The sequence below is a fragment of the Natator depressus genome, chromosome 18 (assembly GCF_965152275.1).
Source record: "Natator depressus isolate rNatDep1 chromosome 18, rNatDep2.hap1, whole genome shotgun sequence".
Taxonomy (NCBI): Eukaryota; Metazoa; Chordata; order Testudines; family Cheloniidae; genus Natator; species Natator depressus.
In genome coordinates this window covers 18,969,291-18,996,647 of record NC_134251.1, presented here as the reverse complement: position 1 = coordinate 18,996,647, position 27,357 = coordinate 18,969,291, and the positions used below count along the sequence as shown (strand labels likewise).

Sequence of the window (27,357 nt, the reverse complement as noted above, 5' to 3'; positions counted from 1 at the left end):
TTTTCTTTTTCTAAATGTAGCTCATTGCTCCTAGGTTACAGACTCTTGCACCAAGCAAGGAACTCCTATCTTTCCTTGGATTTTGTACCCTTCATGTCACGTAGATGCAATTTTCAAGCTACCCTGATTCACAAGTTAGCTAAATCATATGTATTTAAGTTCTTCAGTCTTTCCTCCTCAGTCCATTCCTCTGCACACACGGTTCATCTTTCTCGCAAATACATAGGGGACATACTATATGTTTTTGTACTATTAATGCTGAACACACACACAGGAAGCCTCGTTCAGGTCCTGAGGGTCTAGTTCACCCCTAATGTGACACTAAAGTAGGGTGACCAGATGTCCCGATTTTATAGGGACAGTCCCGATTTTTGGGTCTTTTTCTTATATAGGCTCCTATTTGCCCCCCATCCCCATTTTTCACATTTGCTGGCTGGTCACCCTACACTAAGGTGCTTTCAGAATCCCCTAAAGTCAGTGGGATTCTTTCCCTTGTCTTCAATGGGCTAAGGACTAGACCCCCAAAGCACATCCCCTCGCTCTCTGTGTCCCTCCCCCTCTCACTTCCGTGTATGTATTTAGTGCCTCTCCATACTCCTGCCAACCTCCATCTAAGCTTCAAAAATCTTCTGAAGATCCACCTCATCGGTATAACGATGATTGTGTCACTGTCACCTTCTAGTGGCCACATTCTCTAGAAAGGACAAAATGTAGGAGCAGGATTTTATAATTGTACTATAAGAATAGAGGTACTATGTCTTGATTTCATTTTACCAGCCACCCTTTTTGAATAGCAGAAAGGAATGACCCTCTGGGACATTGGTAGGACTGCATCTGACAGACTGCCAGTGTCTGTACTGATGTTAAGGCAGGGACAGACCAGAACAATCCTTATGACTGATTATGGTCACCCTTTTGTTTTAGAATAAGTTATAATGTCTACTATGGTTTCCTATATGTATTACAAATTAGGCACTCTAGTTAAATATACATTTCTTCGTTTTAAGGTTTAGTAAGTAAGAGACAGGATCTTGTATTGTGTCTATGTTAAGGAGATTCAAAATAAACTGACACTGTTTGTATTCTCAAAGGTCTCTGTAAAAGACTGTTTGTGTGAACGAGGAATGTATGCATCAGGAAAAGATAAGGTGTGAAGGCCATTGTTATAGCCAGATGGTCAAGGAGGAAGGAGTGAAGAGACTTAAGGACCAGAGAATCATCAACGTGCATCCATAATGAAGGAAGGGCAGATTGACTGGCACGCACCTCTAAAGACAGGACAATTGATTAAATTGGAACCAGGACAGGATGACCCTCTCGGGGGTGTATTGGAAGATGCATCAAAAGATACACCAATTAAGAAGTAACCGGCCACAAACTGAAACAGCAAAATCCATAGACTTCAACAGAGAAAAAAGACTTTAAGAGCAGGGTGCTTTGCCATGGAACTTTGGGTTCGTCTTGCCACACTCCAGGAGCATCAGATCGCCACCGACAGAGCCCTGCTCCCCTTTGCGACCAATCTGGCTGGCCACTAGATTGATCTAAACTCTGGACTGGTAACTATAAACATCGACTGGCAGGACTGTGTGTGTGTTTGTGTGTGATTGAAAAGCATATGCTAACTGTTGTATTCTCAATAAATGTGGCATGCTGCCTTCTCCCCTATAAAGATCCCGTGTGCTTCTTATAAGTATAACAAAAAACCCTACAACCAGTAACAACTGAAGTAGTTGAGGCCCATATTTCTGGTCCCAAAGATCATGGGGTTTTATCCCCACTCCCATCCGTGTCTGTAGCATGTAGATTTATTTACTGTCTACAATATGCATCATGGAGTTCTATTGTTTCTCCTATATGCTTCTGTTGTGCCTTTGGCTTGTAACCCCTCTAGGCAGGGTCCTGTTATATATAGCCCCCAGCTTTGTCCAGCATTGCAGACACTCCAGAAACAAATACGACGATTATCATAATAACTTCTTATTAGCACCCAGGCCGCATCTTTAAGGAGGAAGGTAATTCCATCCACATGCTGCTGAACAGCACTCTTTTCAAGGGCACTCCAGCTAGCATGCCATCTGTACTCCCTACCCGCTCCAGCCCCCTTTAAAAATTTATCACCTGGCTACAACAACAGGAGAAGCTATTGTAATGTATTTAATATTTAACTAATGTTTGGATAAACAGTCTTCTTGCTCTTTCTCTGTGTTGGTTTGAGCATTTGCATCACAGTAATTCTTTACCATACGGGAGAAGCAGCATGATCCCGTGTCTTGGACACAGGACTGGGAGCCAGGAAACCTGAGGTCTATTTCGGCCCTTCACTCAGTGTCTGATGCTGGACAAGTTGCCTCACCTCTCTGTGTCTCTGTTATTCCCTCCTACCTTTTGCCAGTCCTGTCCACTTAGATTGTTAAACTGTCTCTTGTTACGTGCATGTGCAACACCCAGCCCAGTGGAACCCTCATCTCATCTGGTGCTAAGGTTATTTTATTTTTTTTAAATGAATGGACGACATTGTCTTTCTCCATGACCTTTGCATCCATGGGACAAGATGTCCCTGGAAGTGATACCCAGACCAGTGATATGAAACCTCCCTTCCTCGCACAGGGAAGTCAAATTATGGGTAATGATTTTTGAAACATGGACCGCAACTCATCGAGAGCACCAGCCTCATTGTGTGCATTCCCACAAGCTCGAACCACAGTGGAGGAGGGATGAGGCCCATGTGTTTGATCAACTCGGCCCTTGCTAATGTGATTTCTATTGCAGAACTGTTCCTTTTTATGCCTTCCGGTCTTTCCTAGCAATATCACCTATGGCCCTTTGTGACAGCAGTACTAAATTATTTCTTGATGGCTCATTAGGGTAATTAAAATGAAAGTAATCAAAGCCAAGTAATGGGCAATCTCTTAATAAACTGTCAAAAAATTCTATATTAATCATAGGGAATGTTTTCCCCTTTGAATGTCAAAGAATACAGATCAAGGAAACGTTGGACTTCAGAATCAGTCCTGGTTTAAAGGAACACTGTCAGGCGAGCCACATCCTGAAAAATATTCCTTACCTGTGACTAATAATGTCAAAAATCCATTGTGCACCATTGAATCTGTTTGCTCCCTTTCCACATTTCACTATTTTGGACAGTGAAAATAGAGTGGTCAGTTTCATTTTCTACTTACATGTTAGGTTCCCTTCCTGGCTGCCCAGCCATATAATGCACATTGTGTTTGCAGTCAAATCCTCCAGGGAATGAACATAAGAACCTAAGAACAGCCATACTGGGTCAGACCAAATGGTTACCTTTAAAACAAAACCATATTTTACTTTTTTTCCGTTCATCCTAGACCTAATCTTGAAGTTCCCTCTCCATTTTTCATGGGCCAGACTCCACCACTGACTGCAACGGGCATTTTTCCTGAATAACAACAGAGGCTGGCATCTTCATAGGAGCCCAAGAAAGTTAGGGAGCCAACTCGCTGCAGGATTTGAATGACCCACATTTACAGAGCACCTTGCAATATTCAGCAGAAAGGTGCCATATTGTGGCCCAATGCTTCGTCCTCCACAACATTGCGAACTGCTTCTGCGATGCAGAGCCGCCATGTCAGGGAGCTCAACAAAGCCCCGGTGAATGACTTTGGCCACCGCTACATCACTGCATCACCCAACACCAGATGGGGAGCAGAAGGGAGACAATGACAAGCCTCTGCCATGACAGTGAAGTAGGAACTGCAGCTAGGTCGTAGCTACACCAGCCCAGCTGCAATCTCTAGCTGAGATCAGGTGGGAGAGGTAAAAACTGGGCTCTCTCACCAACAGAAGCTGATCCAATAAATGGTATGACCTCATCCACCTTGTCTCTCTAATATCCTGGGACCGACCCGGCTACAACTACACTGCATGAGACTAGTAGGACAGAGAGATAGAGTCATAGGGTTAGAAGGGACCGCAAGGGTCATTTGATAGATAGATAGATAGATAGATAGATGGGGGGATGTGCGGGGATAGATAGATAGATAGATGGGGGGATATGTGGGGATAGATAGATAGATAGATAGATAGATAGATAGATAGATAGATGGGGGGATGTGCGGGGATAGATAGATAGATAGATAGATAGATAGATAGATAGATAGATAGATAGATAGATAGGGGATGTGTGGGGATAGATAGATAGGGGATGTGTGGGGATAGATAGATAGATAGATAGATAGATAGATAGATAGATAGATAGATAGATAGATAGATAGATAGATAGGGGATGTGTGGGGATAGATAGATAGATAGATAGATAGATAGATAGATAGGGGATGTGTGGGGATAGATAGATAGATAGATAGATAGATAGATAGATAGGGGATGTGTGGGGATAGATAGATAGATAGATAGATAGATAGATAGATAGATAGATAGATAGATAGATAGATAGATAGATAGATAGATAGGGGATGTGTGGGGATAGATAGATAGATAGATAGATAGATAGATAGATAGATAGATAGATAGGGGATGTGTGGGGATAGATAGATAGATAGATAGATAGATAGATAGATAGATAGATAGATAGATAGATAGATAGATAGATAGATAGATAGATAGGGGATGTGTGGGGATAGATAGATAGATAGATAGATAGATAGATAGATAGATAGATAGATAGATAGATAGATAGATAGATAGGGGATGTGTGGGGATAGATAGATAGATAGATAGATAGATAGATAGATAGATAGATAGATAGATAGGGGATGTGTGGGGATAGATAGATAGATAGATAGATAGGTAGATAGATAGATAGATAGATAGATAGATAGATAGATAGATAGATAGGGGATGTGTGGGGATAGATAGATAGATAGATAGATAGATAGATAGATAGATAGATAGATAGATAGATAGATAGATAGATAGGGGATGTGTGGGGATAGATAGATAGATAGATAGATAGATAGATAGATAGATAGATAGGGGATGTGTGGGGATAGATAGATAGATAGATAGATAGATAGATAGATAGATAGATAGATAGGGGATGTGTGGGGATAGATAGATAGATAGATAGATAGATAGATAGATAGATAGATAGATAGGGGATGTGTGGGGATAGATAGATAGATAGATAGATAGATAGATAGATAGATAGATAGATAGATAGATAGATAGATAGATAGGGGATGTGTGGGGATAGATAGATAGATAGATAGATAGATAGATAGATAGATAGATAGATAGATAGATAGATAGATAGGGGATGTGTGGGGATAGATAGATAGATAGATAGATAGATAGATAGATAGATAGATAGATAGATAGATAGATAGATAGATAGATCTGGCAGTTCAGGCTTCGAGCCCTGCCACAGTGCCCCAGCCAGGGACTGTGCGCCTGCACCATGCAGCCATCCTCTGCCTGCGGGAACAGAAGCCTGTGTTAGTGTTTACCGTCTCCTGGGTAACAGGGCATGTGGCAGGATGAACCGAGCCAGCCAGTTCTCACCCCATCTCTCCCAGCGGCAGTCACCTCTCCTGAGTGCAGCAGCAAGGAATCTCCAAGATCACCCTGCACCTCCACCGCAGCGAGCGTGTTCAGACGTGAGTTCCCAGGCCCTGCTCGTGCCCTTCTCCCCCTGCCCTTTGTTTCCTCTGCTCTACTGTCTCATTGTCTGGGGAGTGAGGCGCTCTGGGTTTGGTCCCTGTCTAACCTTTGTAGATTCCCACCTTTTCGTAGTGGGAGGAGTGAATGTGAGCCCCCCATCCCCGCCAGTACCAAAGCTGGGAAGAATCCATGCAGACTTGGCTACTTGTGCCAATAGTCTGACACCCCCCACACACAACCCCCCAGCTTCAGAAACAAAGACAGGCTGGAAATTGCCTCCTCCCCTTCCCCGCTTTCTCCCAGCACCCAGAAAAGCAACAATGTCTGGCTGATTTCTGATAGAGGGGAAAAGGCAAACAGTGGGCAAAGCAGTGTATGCGGGGGGTTGGTTTTGTTTATTTCCTAGCGTCCAGCTGTCAGAGGGAGTCTGATGGTGCAGGTGGGGTGAGGAGGGAGGGGGGTCAGCCAAAGGGATGGGAGGAGCACAGAGCAGAGCAGAATCAGACAGAGCAAACACCAGAATCAGGGAAGGGCATTTGGAAATTTACCCCTCAGGTTATAATTAGTGTCTGGAGACTCCACGTGGGGAGCAGCAGTCCATTGTGCTAGATGCCGCACGCACACAAAATGAAAAGGCAGCCCCAGCACCAAAGAACTGGCATGCTGAGCATCCACTTTATTTCCTCTTTTAAAAATAAATTGTACACTTTCAGTTTGGATAATGCAACAAATGTTTTGGGTAAACAAGTTATAAAAGGCACCAACCACAGGGCCCCAAATAGTGTCTTCTGTGGGCCCAAAGCTGGCTGTATACCTATGCACTTGATGGTCATGTAAAAGGTGCTATGTACCCTTTGTTCTCACGGAAGCCGATAAGGGATGATGACTTTATTGAGGGCTGGGGATTCAGAAATTAGACCTGAACTAGTTCACTGATGTGGTGTTGGGGCATGCGTTGTGCTGCTGGGATTGCTGTCTCCAGGGTGAGATATGAGACTGGTGTCCCGAAGGCTTGTGCTCTGGGCACGGTGCTGTTTGCAAGAGTAGGGACACTTTGGGGTCGTAGCGGAAAGCTAACTGGGGCAACTGCATGTTGCTTTCCCCAACTGCTCTTGAAGGTTCAATATTCATTTTAGGAATCTTCATAGGCCACCCTCACCAGCTCTGGCTGGATCCCAGACACCAACTGGGATGGGAGACTTTGTTTCTACCCCCCAAATATATCCTTTTCCCTCCTCACTTTATTCCTTCTCTTTCCTATTTCCCTCTTTGTCTTCTGTTTAATAAGAATCTGTAGCACTGCTGTGAGCCCGTGAACAGAGAGGCAGCTAAAAGCAATGCCCACAATAACCCGAGGCTGGTACAAGTTTGCCAGGTCTCGGAGTGGCTGATAAGACTATGTGCTGGGCCTGTTTTTCCTGCAGGGTGGATCAATACCAAAGCCAGAATCTGCATTTTCCAGCTTTGCTGTTCTTTTCTTTCCACTTTTGTGAGCATTTATCTTCTTTTATCTCTTTAGGAAACAGGATTGGACTTTCACAACAGCAGCAATAACAACAGCTCCATCCCATCTCAGCTAACTTCTTCTCTTTTCCCATATTTCTTTTCCCCCCTTTTCTTGTAAGTTTACTCCCTTCTCTTCGTGTGCCAATATATATTTATGCCTGTATCTGTAATTTTCATTCCATGCATCTGAAGAAGTGGGTTTTTTATCCACAAAAGCTTATGCCCAAATAAATCTGTTAGTCTTTAAGGTGCCACCAGACTCCTTGTTGTCTTTTCCCCTATGATTACCATCTTTGATACCATCTGATAGACTGTCAAACAAGGGGAGGGGAGCTCCTTCTAAAAACTCTCTCCAGCAAAAGGGAAAGGGAACAAGAGATGTTGTTAAAAATGAAAGCCTTACTTAATACTTTACCTTTCCAATGCTTTAACTATATTTCCTTGCTTTCTGTATCTTTAATAAAAGGTTTAAATGATTTGTAATGATGGGTTTACCAAGCTGAGGTCTCTGCATACCAAACCCCGAATTTCATTTAAAACGGTTTAATGTTGGACAGTGACTGGATTATGTTAACACCTTTGACTCTTTGGGCCCATATGTTCCATCTAAATTAATACAACAGGTCCAAAAGGATGGTTGGGGGAAGGAAGGGAACAGCCCTCTATGGTTTGGAGGGTAGAGAAAGATGTGCTTGATGGGGAAGGGAGATAGTTGGAAGACAGCAGCAGAGTAATGGTAGGTTTGTTTATTACACAAGTATGTTTAAATTCCCCCTCTCCAGTATTTGACTGAAAATATTTCATATATTTTGTCAAATGGAATATAACAACACAATTCAGGATTAAATACTGAGGGCAAATTTCTCCTCTCTGTTCCACATGCAGATCTGTGTAGCATATTCTGTGCTCCCCCTGATTCTTGTATCCACCCAAGCTCTACCATCATATCCTTAGAGTGTGAGCGCTTGGGGAAGGGACTGTTTTTCGGTTACAAGTGCATACTTTTCAGTGACCAAAGTTTTTGCTCTTTGTAGGACTCTGTGACCTTCAAAACATCTGAGGCCCTTGTTTGTGTCTGTCAGCTTGATGGCTTAGAAAAAACAATGGATACCCACGAGCCGTGGCAACGTGCTTAGTTTTAACTGCTCTAATTTCTGTTCTACAGGGCACGCGACAGGGTGCGTGTGAAACGACACTTGCTGAAGATGTAAATGCCTCTGTGTTCAGAATGTCAGCTCAGGAGCTTGCCATGCGGCTCTGCAAGGAAGGGGACCAGCACCTAGCTATGAATGAGCTGCCGCTGGCCACGGCTTTCTACATGGCTGCATTCAGCTGCAGTGCACTCCTGGCAGTGCAGAAAGTCAAGTCCCTTGGGAAGGGGCCCTGGGAGAAAGTGATAGCTACCCTGGAGACGTGGTGCACAGGCAGGAGTCAGATTCCCAGCATACACTGCAACAACTTGGCCATTGTGTCACTCAACGTGGGAATAGCTGCAGTCTTCCTATCCACCCTAAGCCCCAACAACTTGGCTTCCTCTGTATTCAGGCTGGAGGCCATGCTCAGGCAGGGGCGCTATGAAGAGGTGGTGAGCCGGTGCAATGCCCTGCTCAGCACTCCTCCCAAACACTCAGTGGACCTGCTGCTGACGAGGGCTTTGGCACGGGTGCTGTCGGGGACACAATCTGGGAACGGAGTTGTGGACTATATACAAGCTTTCGTGACGCACCGAGCTGAGACAGTGGCATATCTACGCAGCAGGCAGCGGGAACACCTGCCACTGGTGATCCAGACCTTCTCTGATTACCTTTCAGTGCACCGGGAGACAGGCCCAGATAGCAGGGCCTTGGATGGCCAGTTGGGTGACTGTTATGACTTCCTTGTTGCTGTGGCACCGAATGGCATCCAGGTATGCCAGGCAGAGGCCACATACCTCTACGAGAAACACAAATTCAATGAGTGTGTAGCAGTTTACAGCAAAGCTATGGAGACCTTATCTGCTGGTAGCAAGTTCGGAGATGAGAGAGCTTTGGGTGTCCTCCTAGGCCGGGCCGCTGCTTACTTCTCCTTGGGTGGGCGGACACGGGAGATGATACAGGACTTGATAGATGCCTTCAGGATAAGCCCTGGCCAAGCAAAGCAGCACTTTGATGAGCTTTTCTCATCTTGTGACACTGAGAGGATTAAAGAACAGGCCAGAGCTGTCCTGGATGTAGAGTTTGCAGCCTACAGGGAAGCCGTGCGTACTCGGCCGGAGCTCCGAGATGATGCTGGCAGAGAACTGCTTTCCCCAGTCATCCACACTCTCCAGTTCCTCATTCAGATCGCCCCAGGGTCCAGGCGTGAGCTGAGTGTCCGCCTGGCGGATTGCCAGCTGCTGAGCAGGCATGTCCACAGCGCCCTGAAGATCTGCAGCCACCTCTTGGAGTCTGAGCAGAATACTTATTACAACAGCCTCCTGGTCCTGCGAGGGTTTTGTTACCTCCACGCCAATGACTGTCAGCAAGCCCTGCCAGACTTCCAGAAGGTCATCGAGCATGACTCCCCACACCCCAACAGTTGTGTGAAAGCCCTGTGCGGGCGGGGACTTATCCGGATTTTGGGTGGCAGTCCTTACCTCACGGCCCTGGATTATATCACTGCCTGTCGACTGAGATTAGACGAAACCATCCTCACTGTCAAGTCCTATGTGCCCTGGAACCAAAGAGGGCTGCTCCTGAAGGTGCTCCAGGAAGAAGGGCAGAAGATACTCCAGAAAAAGCCATCTCCAAAAGGCAGCTCAGCCTTCAGGCAAAAGAAAGGAGCAGGACTGAATGGATTCCTGACAAAAGAAGGGTATGGCTAAGGGTATGGCTTGGGCGGTTGATTGGCTCAGGTGAATGGGAATGGGATTCAGACCCTTTCATGTCTCGGTCACCAGTTGGTGGGAACCCAGCCTAAACTGGTTATGGGCAAAAGCCATTAATATCTGATGGATGCTCAGTGTCCTTGATGAAAAGAGGCAGAGGGATCTCACTCTGGTTTCTCATGGAGTAGATATCCAGATCACAGAAACAATCATTTTTGGTGCTCACAGGCCCCCTCACTGGAAGTCTCAGCAGAGTTCAAGCACTGAATGGGCCATGGAGACAACTCCCCTATGCGCTCTAAAAGAGATCCTACCTGATCAGGGGTGAATGACTGCAAGGGATGTTTGATTTTCTGCTATCTGTGCTGCACCTTTGTTGGAGGATAAGAGAATAAGTTCATATCCAGGGCTGGCAGTCTGGTACCATTGTCCAATGCTAAATTAATGAATGTAACACTTAAGGGGGAAAACAAATCAAAGTAGAGTTATGGCATCTAAATCCATTTAAGATTCTGCTCCACTTTCTCCGAAGTGCTATAAATAAGAGGGGTGCTATAAATAAGATTAGCAGAGCTGGTTGTATTTTTCAGTTGATTTTTTTAATGAAAAATGGCTTTTTGCGGTGGGGGGTAGAAGGGGTTGTGAAAAATTGTATTTATTAATAAATTGCCCCCTATTTCAATAAGGAATTGAAAACCAAAAACATTTGTGTCCAATTTTCAGCGTTTCATCCAAAGAAACAGAAAATTTCTGTAAAACATTTTCAAAAACCTTATTTTTGCATTTCTTTCTATATTCTTCCTGGAAAATACTCAACTATTTTCTGACCGGCTCTAAAGATTGGGAAAGAAATGGGTTTAGAAATTTGGTGGCAAATGGAGTCCCTCACTCGGACAGCACAGTTTGGCCTATACAGTTGGGGATACTTTAGAAAGGTCTCTTATTAATAATACCTAGGTCTATACAGCATTTTGCATCAGTAGATCTCAAAGCCCTTTACAAAGCAGGTCAGTGTCATTATTGCCATTTTACAAATTGGGAAACTGAGGCACAGAAAGGAAATTACTTCCACATAGTCACCCAATAGACCAGTGGCAGAGCCTAGACTAGAGCCCAGATCTCCTGGGTCCTACTCCAGTGTTCTTACAGCAGGAGGCTATCTAACAAGGCTGTTCCCATGTACGTGTTTTATAGCAATTTTTAGCAGGAGAGAGTTCTTCAAATGAGACAATACGTGATTTTCTATACCTATTATTTTTATTGTTTGTATTGCAATAGTGTCTAGGAGTCCCTATCCTGGACCTGGACCCTCTTTTGGAGCCATGCTTTCACCTGCACTTATAAGCACATTTACAAATAGGCATTTGATGAAATGTTTACAATGTGGCTCAAATGTTTAAGTGACAGGAAGTTCTCCATTTCTGGAGACTGTGACGTTTGCCCACCATTTTAATATGGGGCTCATTCAGAGCCAGCTGCTCTGTCTGAGCAATAGATAAGCTCCACCAGAACTATGAGCAGTTCTTCCTTTGTTTATGCAGGGATGCCTTCGGGGTTCACCAGCTGGCTTCTCTCTTGATGGAGCTGGACCCTTCTGATGAAGCATCTCAGATCCTGTGTGCCGATGCCCTGTACCAGCTGGATCGGGTGGAAGAAGCTCACAGAGTCCTCTTGGTAGCCCTCTCTAGGAATCCCCAGAGGTCTCCCATCCTGGCAAGGCTGGCGCTGCTGCAGCTGAAGAAGGGATTCTTGTACGATGGGACTCAGGTAAAAAGCATCTGGCTGGCAACAAGGGCGAGGCAAAGTCCTGTGGGTGAAATGACTGGGGAGTCCACTGTTCTCATTGGCTGACGTTAAGGGATGCTGTACGTACGCACTTAGTGGTGTTTGCAAACAATTTGTGTGTCGTGATCTGGGACAAGAATATTGGCAACGTTCTGGGGCAAGCTGGTTGGAAAATGGGTTAGTCTTTCATGAACATTTTCATGAAAAATTAGTCCCTTTTCTTGCTGGAGATTTTCAAATTCAAAACTTGTCAACCCGCTCTAATTCTGGGACGTGCAAAGTTTCAGATGAATTCCCAGGGTATCGTCATTTCCCTGTGGATAGTTACAGTGGACCTACTTACACATCCCTTCACCCAGCAGTGTGGAGCCTCTGCCACAAATAGTGCCATGTACATGTGGGGAAACATCCTTAATGTGACCAAAAATAATACAATCCTGGTCAAGTGCGTCTCACATCTTAAATTAAAATCGCTGGTGTGCAGCACGACTCCATAGCAGCAGAGCCAGGGGTGGAGACATGGTGAAGTTCAGAGCTAAAATTAGAATTAAGTATCCCAGCCACTAACACAACTTTGATGATCCAGACTCAGGCTTGGAAGGGGAAGCTCTTGGATTGTAACACAGGCTGTACAAGGACACAACCAAATGCAGCCCATTCATCACATTTCATTTAATGACACCTTTCAGCAGAGCCTTTTAACTAGATAGAGCATGATTGAATGTGCTGCTGTGGTTGTAATATCATTGATGCAATTGGTCATTTTCCCTTAAAAGGAAAGGAAATAGGCTATTGCCTTTCTTCTGCAGCTATCCAGTCTTGCTAATGAGTCTCTGCAACTCTTTCCCGGTGCCTACATGAGGCAGCAAGAAGATCTGCAAACTGTTGCCTTATTTTGGGATCTCACAGGCTAGCAGATTCATGTCTCTCCAAAGCAGAGAACATGTCTGTGTTTATGGCCCTGCAAATAAAGCAGTAATCTTATGAAATTTATTCCCTAGTGGATGGGTTAAGAATTACTGTCTGCCACCAGGGAACTAGAGTCTCTGTGGAGTCACTCAACTCAAAGGTGGAAATCATTGATTGAGAATTGCGGTTTAAATCCTACATTCACCTGAAATCTGAGAATATCTAATTCCCTTTCCAACCCCACCTAGGAATCCTAATACTTGACCCATCAGGTGAAAAGCTACCAGGAAGGCGAGTGATTAAGAAGTTGGGGTACAATGAACTCCATTTCTAGCTCTGACCCTGCCCTGGTTGGTACTTACTAAGAGAACCAGAGGTCCCTTCCCCTCTCTGGTTTTAGGTATCGGCTTGTCTTAAAGAGCACCCAAGTTCCAAGGTCAGTTGATAAACAGAATCTTCCTCTCAGCACCCGCAGACTGCTTATCCTGTTCATTGCATACACACGGCTCCCACTGAAACCAAGTTTGGAAACTCTAGGAAGAAGTGCTTTGCCACAGTAAAACCGCATCCACCCATTGTAACTTCCTAACAATGTGGGGTATCCCAGGGGGAGAGCATCAGCGGCACATATATGTACGGAGGAGGAACTCAGTAACCATGATCTGATACACAGTGGGTAGCAGTGGCACTGAATCTAGCGGCGAAGGCAAAGCTCTAGGAATCAGGACAGCTGGGATTCATGGACACAAACTTGCTGCATGAACTTGAACACGTTCTTTAACTTCCGCATTTCATTGGATCCAAAAGTGATGATAATTAATAAGACTTGCCTACTTTAGAAGGGAGCTCCTTGGTCAGAAAGTGTGTCTTCCTGCAGATCTAGGTGGAGCCCAGCATATTGCAGGTGCCACTAAAATATAAATAGAGTAAAAAAAATATTAAGCTTAATATGTTATCACTGGCAGAAGTGTTTTGGGGTCCCTTGGATAAAAGAGACCAATGCCTGTGGGCGTAGGGAGGTTGCTTATTAAATTGGAAGGGATTCAAGAATTTTTATTTCTGCTAAGCAGATGTAACTGCCAAGATTAAACAGTTAAATGGCCGGAGTTTGCCAGCAGAGGACACTGTTGCATTTTAAAACTGTGTAATAAAGCCTCCCAATGAAAAGGAGAAAAGTATTCCACCAAACCAAAGGTGTTATTTTTCCACTGTGGAGTATAAAGCTTCTGTGCTATGTGCTAAGAATGTGAGGGCTCTGAGTGAGCGATACCACTTTGAACAAACTTTTTAATGTACTTGTTATTTGGAGTCACAATTTTTTTTCCCTTTTGGATATGCACAAAAACAGTGGTTGAAAATCCATTGCTTTACTCTTTGGCCAGGACATGTTACCCAAAGGGTCATATTCCATGATGGAATCACACTTGAACTCTGACACTGATGGCATAAAACTTCTTGTGGACATTTTTCTTTCCTTTCCAATTTTCCAAGTCTTGCAAGCTTTGATAGCCACCAGGAACACTGAGAAAACCCTGAAGATCAGTGTCTGAAAGAGAGTAACAGATTTCCCACACTGCCACCTGCCCCATAATGTGGCAGCTCACATGCCTGCACTAGTCCACCTGCGCTTGTTTTGCACCAAGTGTCAATCACTGCAGAAGTGTACAGGGTAGGTGCAATCCTCGAGTGGTGAGATTTGACATCTGCTTTACACCTGCCCAGCTGCATCTATATGGCAGTGAAGAATTGAGCCTAGTGTCAGCTTTTTCTCATCAAAATTGGTACCTAAGGGGTGGGGGGGAGGGAGCATCTGAAATCACTACATTCATTTTGGCTTCAGTGCCTCTGTATTCTATTTGCACCATGTTTTTATATGCAAAAATTCCTATCCAAGTTGTGGACTTGCCTTTCTGGTGCAACAGAAAGCACCTTTTCTAAAAGGAGGTAATAAAGATACCCTGACCTTTACACAGCAACCTTCCATCCCCTGCAAATGAAATGAAGTTCATGTCACCCACCACTAAAATGAATTCACCCGTGGTGAAGTGTAACAGAAAAAATCACATTGTGCTATGGTAAGTTCTCTGCGCACTTTCAACCAGGTACTGTATTGACTGTCCAAAAAGCAGCTGTGCTCTGCGTTGGAATTTAGCCAGGACATTGTTCTTGTGAATACTCTAAATGGGATCTTTAATGATTGGTTTGTGTATTATCATCCAAAAGATAGCAGCACAGCGGCCTTCAGCACCGTAGGGGACATTAGAGGGAAAAGTTCCTCTGTTGTGATATTTGGACCTACACATTTACCCTAATTGTCAGTTCAGCTGTAAAAAGTACTAACCAGGGGTGGTTCTTCGATGACTTTTCATGAACTCCTTGATTTTTGCTTTTATGGCCCAGAACTGAGAGTCTTCCCCCAGTCTCTCCACCAGACCAAATCTCTTTGGGGGCCATTACGGTACTGTTCAGCTCTCTTTGAATTTTATGAAATTTTTCACAATTCTTTTCCCTTTACTTTACCTTCTCTAATAAGAACCAATCCAACCTTTCTCCCCAAATTCAAAACAAACCTACTCCAAAGCTGGGAATTTTGGATAACATTTTTCCTGCCTTTATTTCAAAATGTGTGCTGTTTCTATGTTTCATGGCCCCATCCAGAGCCAGGGAGAGTAGCGCTAACATGCTGTTGCATTTGAATGCCCAAACATTGCATTGCCAAACTGGTTATTCCCTCGTGATGTGGCGTCTACATTGAGATTGGAGATCCTTCTAAATGATAGGCTCTCGTTCGGTGTTTATCAACCTTTCCAGGTTGACAGTCTCTTATTGAAAGTCAAACATTTTCATGACCCGCCCCACTTTGGATTTATTATAAAGGGGAAAGTAAAAAGTGTATTAACAATAGCAATGCAAAGCCCATCAAATTTATTGTTGTGTGTGTTTCAAGAGATTGACAAGGGAATACTTGACCTTGAAGGGTGAAGGTTGGCAGGGGAGCAAGGGGGTAAGGCCCCCTGTGTGGACGTGAAAGGGGCAAAGTTACAGGAGTTTTACTAATAGTATTCGACCTCACACACTTTGAAGGTTTGGGCTGCACTGAAGTTATTTGGAAAATTTTATTTTCCTTGCTTTAGAATTGGAATAAAAATGTTGACACTTTCTGACCCCCACCCCACCCCTCACTGCTTTTCATCACCATCCCTGGGGATCATGTTGAGAAATACTGCTCTAGTTCAATGCCAAACTGTTAGACTCGGGAGTGTTTTCCTATGTCTATGCCCACAGTTCAGCTGCCTCTGATCCTTTCCGATTTCCATGTATGTCAATTTAACCCTCCTCCCCTTTTTCTCTGTCCTTGTTAAGTTGCTAAAGAAAGTGATCCAAATCGGAGACACTTCCTGCCTCCTGCTGATCATGGATATTTTCAAAGACGAAGACCGAAAGCTGATGCAAACTCACTGCCACTCCAGGGCTATGACCATCCTGAAGAACAAGCAGGGAGATACTTACGTCAAAGAAGCTATTGCCAACCTTTCCTTTGCTATCATTGCATCAGGTAGGCTTATGAGAGGTTTACTTCTGTGGGAACTAGGCCAGTCTGTGGGCAGACTTCAATCCTCATCCATTATTTCTGCTTCCCTCTAAATATGATGATAAAATGCAAACAAAATCTTTACAAGGGGAGGGTGTAAGTGGCTCAGGAGAAGGACTCTGTATACCATGATCATTCTCCTCTAACTGGCTATGAAGTGGCCCAGAGAGACAATGACCAAAGTCCTTAACATACAACAACTACTTTGTGACAGGTGTGAAATGAGTTGGTTGGAGTCCATTTAGTTCCCAGAGGTTTAAGTTAGATATTAGGGTAGTAAAGCTCTGGAATAGACTTCCAAAGGAGGTTGTGGAGGTTTTAAGAACAGGTTGAACAAACTCCTATCCGGGATGGTTTAGGTTTACCTGGTCCTGCCTCAGCACAGGGGGCTGGAGTTGATGACCTCTTGAAATGCCCTACATTTCTATGATTCTGTGAGATGCTGGTCATCCTGGCCATCTGGAAATTCCCCTGCAGAACGCAGCCACCGCTAGAAGCAGGGAGGCATCATCCTTTAGTGGAGAGGGCAGCACATTAAGACTCAGGAGATCTGGTTTCTGTTCTCAGCTCTGCTGCTGACCTGTTGCGTGACCTTGGGTAAGTCACTTCACCTCTCGTTCCCCTCCCACTTCTTGTCTCTGTCTACTGCTAGCTCTATAAGGTGACAGTTTCTCTGTGTCCTTGTGCAGCACCCAGCACAATGCTGGACTCTAGACACTACTGTAAAATAAGTAATGAATAATTCAAGGAGAGATTAAAATGGCTGGGACTGTTCAGTTTAGAAAAGAGACGATTAAGGGGAGCATATGACAGAGGTCTATAAAATCATGACAGGTGTGGAGAAAGTGAATAAACAAGTGTCAGTTACCCTGTCACATAACACAAGAATCAGGGGTCATCCAATGAAATTAATAGGCAGCAGGTTTTAACCAAACATAAGGAAGTACTTCTTCACTCAACGCATTGTCAACCTGTGGAACTCATTGCCAGGGGATGTTGTGAAGGCCAAAAGTATAACTGGGTTTAAAAAAGAATGAGATAAGTTCATGGAGAATAGGTCCATCAATGGCTATTAGCCAAGTTGGTCAGGGACGCAACCCCATGCTGTGGGAGTCCCTAAACTTCTGACTGCCAGAAGCTGGGACTGGACGACAGGGGATGGATCACCTGTTCATTCCTTCTGAAGCATTTGGCACCGTCTGCTATCAGAAGCCAGGATAATGGGCTAGATGGACCATTGCTCTGACTCACTCTGGCTGTTCTCATAAATGATTGTAATGGTGCTTTGGGGCTGTGGTCATCTGTTCACTTTGGCTCATACAGTAAAATTTTCAAAAGCATGCCACTGTGGAGCCCAGGTTTCAGGCTCCACTTCGCCAGTGGGATTAGGGACCTATGTCATTTAAGCCCATTTGAAAATTTTACAATGGAGTCCTATTGACCTTGGGTCCTTAGTGACTAAATCACTTTTGAAACTTCTCCCCATGATCGCTGCCCTGTTTCACACAGGGTTTGTTTCACACAGAGGGCAAGTGGCTTGGACTGGCTCCTGGTTTAGTTCTAGTCTGGGCCAGGCTACCTAGCTGGAGAAGGCTCGCATCCCATTTTCAGTCTGCTCGGCCATTTAATCCCCTGAAACCTCCCACATTAGTACTGTTGATGGGATATGTTCTGTTTCCTCTGTGTTAACCTATGGTAAATATTGTAAATGCCACCCAAATCCTACTTCCCCACGGCTGAGCTTCCCTGCTCCAAGGAGTTTGTGGGTGTTTCAGATGCATTGCTTGCTAAAGGTTACACACCTGGCGGTAGGCAGGATGAAACAGTATCTCAGCTTTCCCCAAAGAGAGGGGCTGAGCTCATTTGGAAATGTCTCTGGCACATTCTAAGCAGAACTGTATTCTTATGGAAATCTGACTTTCATTCAGAGCAAATGTTATGACAGTAGCATCTAGAAGAAGAGAGATCATGAAAAGAAAAGGAAAACTGCTAATTGCCTTGAGGTAGCTCAGGTCCACAGCCAATGCATTCTGGCTTATCAGCTTCCCGCTTGCTGGTACAGATGCTTGTTAAGAAGTGGACATGGTCTTTTATTGGCGCAGATCATTACAGCCCCACAAATATTAATAAAAAGAAAAGGAGGACTTGTGGCACCTTAGAGACTAACCAATTTATTTGAGCATAAGCTTTCGTGAGCTACAGCTCACTTCGTCGGATGCGTTCACACGAAAGCTTATGCTCAAACAAATTGGTTAGTCTCTAAGGTGCCACAAGTCCTCCTTTTCTTTTTGCAAATACAGACTAACACGGCTGCTACTCTGAAACCTGCAAATATTAATAACATTTAGTGTGGAAGTTTGGAGCGTAACTTGAGCGTGAAAGCCTTGTAACTGAAAATGTGGATCCTCTGGCACATCTCTCCAGGCAGCTGGGCAAAAGGCTGCGCTCACTGACCTCCCAATGAAGAAAAATGTTCAATGGATCCAATATGGGGACACCACTGTCATTGATCACAACCCTTAGTACATGAAGATGCTTATCGAGATTGCTTTGAAAGGAAGGAGGTGTGGGAATGAACGAGAGATTCATGTTCTGCAGCCTTCAGAGGAATATATTGTACATTTCATAGCCAAATGATTGATTCTTTTGCGATCAGAGCAAAGGGAATCCTAATATCACACATTCACATGTCTTGACCTACGGCATTATATGGCGAGACAGTGAGACAGACCCATCTGGGTTATTATCCAAACCAGAGTCGTGCACATTTTCTGATTCCACCCCATCTGCTCCAACCAACTCCTTTCAGGGCTAAATGGTTCTGCTTCTGCCTCCCAGCATGCCCTCTCATCCAGGGGATTCTTTCTCTCAGTGTCCTGCCACTTGTAGGTTATATCTACTAAACCTTCAGAGGTGTCCTTCTAACTAGCTAGGGCCTGGCCATACTGGCTAAGTTGCCATATCATGTCCCTTTGGAGCTACATTAGGTAGTGTGTCTCCCTTTGCTATGTGCTAGAAAGGAATGTTGCTCTTTGCTAGCGTATAATAGAGAGGTGCTTTCAAGCCATCCCCTCTTCGTTTGGTTGCAAACACCAACAGCACCTCTGATTTGCTTGGCTGCAGTACCACACTGTTTCCTCTGACAGGTCCAGGTCCAGTTCCCACCAATGAGTGAAGGAGGAGAGGGGACCATTATAACTTCTTAGAGAGAAGCTTTCCAGGTTTCCTAGGAAACTCAACCCAAACTGCCTGATCAAAGCAATTTCATGACAAACAGCAGAAACCAAACGAACTGCAATTGTGGGATTTCTCTTAACTGCGTGCAGACATTTTCAAGGACAAAGATGCAGAAAAGGAATGCTGAGCAATCCCACTTCTGAGGGAACCTCAAATAACCTAAGAGGGTTTGGTAAATAAATAAATAAATACAGCCACAAAAGAGAAGCTGTCACCCTTGTGAGCCTGCTGCATTGCTCTGAAAAGCAGGTCTTGCTAGTTGTCAATTTGGCAAACGTTGACTAAAACAGAGGCCATCAAATGAAATAACATGAAATGGAAACTGACAAACAACCCACCAAAATGAGGGCCAACGGAATGCAAAGATGAAAGTTCAACAAAGCAAGTGTTGGAAAAACTCTAAGCTTAGACAAACTTAGAGCCAGTATCTCTGCTGGGTGAATGACCACAGCACCACTGATTTCATTAGTGCCAGAAGAAACTTTGGTTCTATTCTCTTCTATATAGGCTCTTATACTGCCCTCAGCATCGTGATATCTGAACACTTTCTAGTGGCATATTAAGCAATGGGATTATTGTCTGTTCTGAGTCTCTTGGGTGGTCATTTCTGTCAAGCAAAAACATTTTAACCCGTTTAATCTCCCCTACCTTTAAAATTGCAAGCAATAAAAATTAAACAGAGAAAAGAAAGTATCTAAGAGATCCATGTATTTAATGTATGGGGAAGGTAGTGTGATCCATTAGACAGGGCCCAAGCTTGGAACCCAGGAGACCTGCATTCTGCTTCCAGGGCTGCCCTGTGTGTATGGCCTTAGGCAGGTTACTGAGGACCTGATCCCAGGCTCAGTGATGTCAACTTGAGTCTTTCCCTAAGGCCGTTTTCTAGAGGATCTACTAACTCTGAGTGGTTCAGTTCTGGGTGCCCAGCTTCAGAGATCTTGGGCCTGGCTTTCAGAACTTCCACTGAATGCACCTCTCTCCTAACAGTTACATTTTCAAATGTGGCTGCTCACTTTGGTGCCCCAATTTTTCAGAGACTCTGGGTGTCAAATGAGCCAACAAAAAACAGGGGCCACATCTGAAAATTTCATACGTAGCTAATTACAAGCTCCTCCCCCAAATCCCTTCAGGAGACCCACGTCTGCTGGGACACCTGCCGATAATCAGAAAGCAATGACAGCTAGCTGCGGAGATCCACTATGTATTGATTCATTTATTTTATCTGGGGCCAGCAACCTGTGCACATGACTGATCTATGTAACTGCATGTTCTTACTGGTGTTACCCTCCGCCTTCCTTCTTCATCTTTGTCACAATGTGCTTTTTGTCTTTGTAAACTCTTTGGAGAAGGGACTGCATTTGTGCATCATCCAGCACACTGGGGCCCCTCTTTCTGACTGGGAACTAAGAGCACTGCTGCAATCAAATTATTACACTATAACATGAATTGCAGCTACACATCCACTCTAAGCAAAGCAGCTGCTATCTATTTTCATAGATCAGCGTTAGAGACAGCTTTTCCCATATCGTCTTAGTCACCTTCAGAAATGATTATCTCCAGCATACAGCATGCTGAAATTATTCTCCCAAGACTAATTGGCAAAGCACTTCATGTGGGAAGGCTCATCTGAGAAGTAAAATATTCCTTTGATTATATAGTGCAATCCCATTTTATTCACCGGGAGTCTTTAGCTGGCTCTGGCTTTTTGACAGGATGTTTCAAACACTGACATTATGATAATGGCAGGTAGATGGAGAACATTGGACTTGGATGTTTTAGTAAATATTTTCCATCTCAATCTCCATCCTCAGCTGCTCTTTTAAATGAATTGTAGTAGCATTCAATATGCTATGTGATGACAGCATCAGCAAAAACAAAACAGGGATTCCTGTGCTCTATGCCAGCTCAGCCACTGACTTGATGGTTTTGTATGAGCTGGTTTTGTATGAGCATCATCTATTGTTTTTTAAAGCTGAATTAGAACAAAAATACTTTGCATATTGCTTTTTCATTCAAGGATCGCAAAATACTTTGCAAAGCAGGTAAAGTTGTTTTTTGGATGAAGAGAGAAATCAGTAATTTGTCCATATTTACCAATTCAGGGCCCAGTCCTGTAATTGGATCTACACAGACACAAGGATCAGCTTGCACTGATCTAACTAAAATTGAATGCCTCCGACTTTAAATAAAACTTGTCCTGCAGCACTCCATATGTATCTCCACTAGGTGGTAGTAAATCATCCTCTATCCTTATGGAAAACTTTGGTGAAAGCTTATTTTCCCCATGTACACGTTTTAAAAGCAAATAAAGTAAATTTTTTAAAAAGCTAAAACATTATTATTTTTTGAATTCCTTTAGAATATGATCAACAGTGTCTTTGTTTTGTTTTTTCCTGAGTAAAATATAATTGTTGGTTAAATATCACTGAGTTCCAAGAGGCAGATGCTGTAAACGTTTTAAGGGAAAGCACTGAAGCTGTGCAGTTTTTAATTTCCTTTATTACTGAACGGGTGAAATAAATCCTAATGTTAATGGCTAAGTTTATTGCAGCTATCACTATGAGTCTGCATAGGGCGAGATCCCTTTGGACATAGCTGCTGGGTATCTGGGTGCCTCACAAGCATTCATTAATTTTCACAACGGTGAGAGAAGGATCCTCACCCCCGCCATGTTACAGTTAAGGAGCTGGGGCACACCTATTCCTCCGAAGGTCAGACAGCCGTTCTCTGGGTAATGCATACCTTGGCTGCTTGTTGATTTCAACTACTGTATTTAACTGGAGTTCTGCCTCAGACTCTATATTCTTCTTTCTCTCATTGCCTGATGTGGAAAGCCTGGTTTCTCCACCTCTGCTGGGGAACGAGGATTCTGTTGATGTACAAATCCCGGCCAAGGCATTGAGTAGGGAAGTGCAAGAAACATGCCATTAGTAAAAGTGCTGTCGGGAAAGCAGCTTTGGTTAGCAGCTGAGACAATCAGAGCTTGGGTGAGGGGCTGCAGGGAAATGGCTCCGGAGATTCCACGGCCGTGTGTTATTATCATGATGTAACATAGGGATATGAACCTTGCCACCATCTCTAGCGGGGTGGAACGGCTGTGAACACTTTTGTTTACCTCAGCTAGAATGGAGGTTATACTCACATCCCCAACTGAGTCTCGATTCTCGGCCTGCATCCTTGCTGCTTCCAGGGGGTAGTAATTTATGGCTGGCCTATACCACCCCTCTGTGCCAGCCAGCGCATAGGGGGCTCTGCCCATTTCCCACCCATCCCAGCCACTCCCCTTCTATCTACTGCCCCAGGTCCGGGTAGCTTCCGCAAGTAAGGGAGCTTCTACTCCACGTCACTGATATGTAAGTCCAAGTCACAGTCTAGCCCACACTATTGATACTGGCTTTTCATCCTCAGTGACAAGGGCCATTTCCATATGGAAGGTTGGAGAGACTGAAAATGCAAACAGCCAAGCTCACAAGAGACGTGGTCGCTTTTCCGTGTAACTGGCTGCATCATGTATTATCTGTGTGCAGCAGGGATGGCAGGGGTGCAGCGAGCAGCTGATTCAAATTGCTGCAGCCGACAGAAACCAAACAGCTGTGTCTCTCCATGCTTTCAGAGGAGACATCCAAGAGACCTTGGACAGTTACTTGATAAAAACTCCAAAGAGCAACAATCACTGGGAAAGTGAAGAGTAAAGTCTCAGTTGTCTAAGGGGCAGTCTCTGCTCACTTGGAGCCATCCTATTGAGTCCATGGTATTAGCTGCAGAGTCAGACGCCACTCAGCATAAGGAGGGCAGAACTAGACTTAGCAACATGATAAGGTGCAAGGAAATACAGGATGCAAATACTGATTGCAGCGTCAGTATTTGACAGTTGAGTGCAAATTAACCCCTGCATGTGAGTCTGAACATTGGAGCCATAATGTTGCTGGGCTTCATGTACAAAATAATCTCTTTAGTGCCCCTCACAGATTTAGTTTTTAAGGGTAAAAGCCACCTCTGTGCGGGGACCCAGCGCAACCCTATGCACCACTTAAGTCCCATTTAATTCCCCTAATGCAGATGAAAGGCCCTGTTGAACCACTAAACACTCTGCTAAGAGCTGGATACTGGTCTCACTGAATCAAACAGCAAAATTCCTATTGAGGTCAGTGGGAAATAGGATTAGATCCTGAGGACTTGAAAGGGGTGTTTAGGTTCTTGTGCACCGGGGTGAATTTTGCATTTTTTGGGTAGGTTTCTTCATCACCATTCTGCTTAAATATTTTCCCCCAGCTTTCCAACCACTGGGGACCGAGCCCCAGCTCAGTCTCCTGCTATTCTACCCCAGCCTAAGAGCTGACTAGCTGACGAGCATTATGTCCTGCTACACAAGAGTGCAAAAGGTCCACATACCACCTAAGTCCTCTAAATAGGGCTTTTGTGGAGCAGAGCACGCTGCCTGGGGTGTGATTACACCCACAGTGCCAGTTTGGGACATGTCATACTAGAAGGCTGTAGCATCCTTTCTGTTTGATTTGCACATTTCTCTCTTGACCAGGTGGCTACGCTGAAGAGTCCCTTCTCACCAGGGCCCGATGTTATGGACACCTTGGCCAGAAGAAAACCGCGATTTTTGATTTTAATGCCATCCTGAAGGAGGACCCTAGAAATGTACAGGCCCTGAGCGGAAGGGGATTCATTTACCTTGCCCTGAACCAGCAGAAGGTATGTTGCTGTGTTGGATTCATGTCACGTGTTGCCCAGTAAATATAAAATATTTACAAGAACTATCTCAGGCTCCATGTGTCTGACCATGCCCCCACTGAAATCAATGGGAAATCTGCCATCGAATTCAAGTGGGGTGAAGGTTGGGCCCTATATACATTGATGCCTGGGCCTAAATCCATGCATATATTACACCAGTGGCTCTCAATCTTTCCAGACTACTGTATCCCTTTCAGGAGTCTGATTTGTCTTGCTACCCCCAAGTTTCATCTCACTTACAAACTACTTGCTTGCAAAATCAGACATAAAAATACAAAAGTTTCACAGCCACGCTGTTACTGAAAAATTTCTTACTTTCTAATTTTTACCATATTAGAAAATAATCAATTGGAATATAAATATTGTACTTACATTTTAGTGCACAGTCTACAGAGCTGTATAAACAAGTCATTGTCTGTATGAAATTTTAGTTTGTACTGACTTTGCTGGTGCTTTTTATGTAGTCTGTTGTAACACGGGGCCAATATCTAAATGAGTGGCTGTACCCCCTGGAAGACTTCTGCGTACCCCCAGGGGTGCACATACTCCGAGGTGAGAATCACTGTATTACTCAATGTCCTGGATGGGTTGTTAGCAATGGGGCTCGAACGGAGCGGCAGATACATTAGCGCAAAAATCATAGCAGGCTCATTCACTTCTATATGTTGCCCAATATCTATAGGGGGCCAGAGCGCTGCCATACTGTGTATGTGTGGGATTCAGTTAGCACAGCCGAGAAGCTGAAATATTATTTTAAGATCTAAAAATGTATTGTAAATGGTAAAATACGTGGGCTCTGCTGCATGCAAAAGGCCTGATTCGATGTGGCCCACGGTACTTCTGTAGATTTGTTGCCCCAACCATTTCCTGCCTAGGCTCCAAAGCAGAAACATGCCGCTCTCAGGCAGCATGTGATGCAAGATCAAAGCCATGGCTCAAAGTGGTACCTGCTCTTCCTGTGTGCATGTCTATCCCTCCCCCTCCATTAAGAACTCAATTGCCTGTGTCTAGAGGAGAGGAAGGAGAACCCGTAGTCACATCCTCATTTGCGTCACTACCATGCAATCATATGCAAGGCTACAAAAAAGCTCCTCTTACATTTGTTGGTACATTGTCTGTTCCAGTGGAAAAAGAGGATAGCAGCACTTGATGCCAAACCATAATATGTCCAACACTGCTGCATCTACACAGCACATCCACTTATGATTTGTGGTAGGTCACGCTTTAGAAATTGCAGGGCTTCATTTATTATCCTCAAGTTAAGTGGCACGTCAGACATTTGTATGGTGACCAGATGTCCCGATTTTATAGGGACAGTCCTGATTTTTGGGTCTTTTTCTTATATAGGCTCCTATTACCTCCCAACCCCCTGTCCCTATTTTTCACATTTGCTGTCTGGTCACCCTAGACTTTTGCCTGCATCATCTGCCTCTTGCAGGGCCAGTATTAATAATAATAATAACAACACCCGGCTATTATATAGCACTTTCCATCAGTAGATCTCAAAGCACCACTGAACTCAGCAATATTGGAGGTACTAGGCCAGGTCCTTGGCTGTTATAAACTGGCACAACTCCATTGAATTCATTGGAGCTATGTCAATTTACATCTATTGAGCCAAATTCTGCACTCATTTACTCCTCTGTAAATCCAGAGTAATTCCATTGGCCTGAGTGGCTTAACTCTGGATTTGTACCAGAGGAACAGAACAGAAACTGTTTCATGAGAGCAACTCCTTCCTGAATTATGTGCTTAGAACTATAAGGTCTAAATGTGTTTTCCTGCCTCCACCAGGAATATTTTTCTCTGTCTATTTATGCAATTATTTTGGCATCCACAGAGCCCTTCTCCCTCACTCTCTGCAATGGAGGAGTTGCCTCATTTTCCTCCAGCATTTTATCATGTTTTTATTGGCTGGTGGAATGCTGTGACTGCTTTTCCAGTGCACAGACTCTCACAGCCAGGGAAGCACTTTATCAAGCACGTTATTATACCTGAGCAATGGTCTGCACTCTGATCTGAGTCTCAAACCCTGTCAGGATGTTGGTAGATCACTCCTTTAGACATCCAGCCAAAAGAAGTGGTTAGCATGGTACAGGGCACATCCTGGGTTTTGGGAATGGAAAGCGATTATTTGCATATGATAGGGCCTTGAGAAGCCTTTTTTTCTACCAATTCCACACACCAGCGTAATCGTGCCAGGTTCAGACCCCACGTAAGGTTCATTCAAGTGCCAGTTTAAGGAGTGGAGTGGTTCTCACAGACATTGTGCTGACCCTCTGCACAAGGTGAGCTTTGCCCAGTGCGGGCATTCGGTTGTGCCAAGCATGTGCCCTGTGCTGCTTCCTTCATGCTGAGTCTGGTGTAGTTCTCACACAACTGTCCCACGAAGTCCTTCCAGTAGGTTGCAGAATGAAATACCAGAGAGGAAGCTCAGAGACGTGATCGAACATCCATAGAGCATCTCTCACTGATGAAACAGCAACTCTCTCTGCCAGTGAAAAACTGGCAGAACTTCTAGCCATGTCCTGCCATGTATGTCGTCAGACAAAGCGCAGGCTTTATGTCAAGTTTTGTGCTTAGCTGAATAGTGCCAGACTGAGTGTGCTAGATACTAAAATCCTTGATTTAGCCACAGGTCAGCATTGGCCTAGACAGCATCCATGTAAGCCCCCTACATATTGCCTAACCAGTGTCCCTGAGCCTTCCGTCTCGAAAAACCATCTCTAGTGGTGCAAAGATAGCTCAGGCTCCATGGCCTATTCAATTCTTGGCCCTGAAGGGAGCCAGCTATGATATGGACACCTGTTCGCTAGGGAATGGACCAAGATCCTTCCCCCACACAGATAAATACTCAGTTCATATAAACCCCTCTGATGGGTCTGACTAGAGCTGAGCAAGGTATTGGTAGTGAAGTATTGAGGGTGTGGTCCAAAGCCCATGGGAGTCTTTCCTTTGATTTCAGTAGGCTTTAAATGGGATCCTTAATGAATTCCCTCCCAGGAAAATTTGGATCTGGGGGGTTGGTTTGACTCCATCAATGTTTTCTATAGAATGCTTCACAACACCCTAATGAGGGTCATCCAGTGAAGTGAGCTGTAGCTCACGAAAGCTTATGCTCAAATAAATTGGTTAGTCTCTA

At 44.4% G+C, this 27,357-nt stretch overlaps 1 protein-coding gene and 1 long non-coding RNA gene across 2 annotated transcripts in view; one reads left to right on the top strand and one right to left on the bottom strand.

Annotated features, from left to right (window-relative positions):
- Nucleotides 1-3,876, bottom strand: part of LOC142000881 (uncharacterized) — a 64,326-nt gene extending 60,450 nt beyond the window's left edge. The window contains exons 1-2 of the long non-coding RNA XR_012642349.1: nucleotides 3,817-3,876; nucleotides 3,183-3,303 (exon numbers count right to left, since the gene is read on the bottom strand). This is a non-coding gene — a long non-coding RNA (uncharacterized LOC142000881). The remainder of the gene's footprint in view (nucleotides 1-3,182; nucleotides 3,304-3,816) is intronic.
- A 1,641-nt stretch (nucleotides 3,877-5,517) lies between these two features.
- The window catches only part of TTC34 (tetratricopeptide repeat domain 34), a 45,160-nt gene continuing 23,320 nt past the window's right edge, over nucleotides 5,518-27,357 (top strand). Inside the window, exons 1-5 of the mRNA XM_074975491.1 lie at nucleotides 5,518-5,594; nucleotides 8,270-9,936; nucleotides 11,491-11,716; nucleotides 16,007-16,199; nucleotides 24,010-24,176. Coding sequence (XP_074831592.1) covers nucleotides 8,333-9,936; nucleotides 11,491-11,716; nucleotides 16,007-16,199; nucleotides 24,010-24,176 — 2,190 coding nt within the window. The 5' untranslated portion in view covers nucleotides 5,518-5,594; nucleotides 8,270-8,332. The remainder of the gene's footprint in view (nucleotides 5,595-8,269; nucleotides 9,937-11,490; nucleotides 11,717-16,006; nucleotides 16,200-24,009; nucleotides 24,177-27,357) is intronic.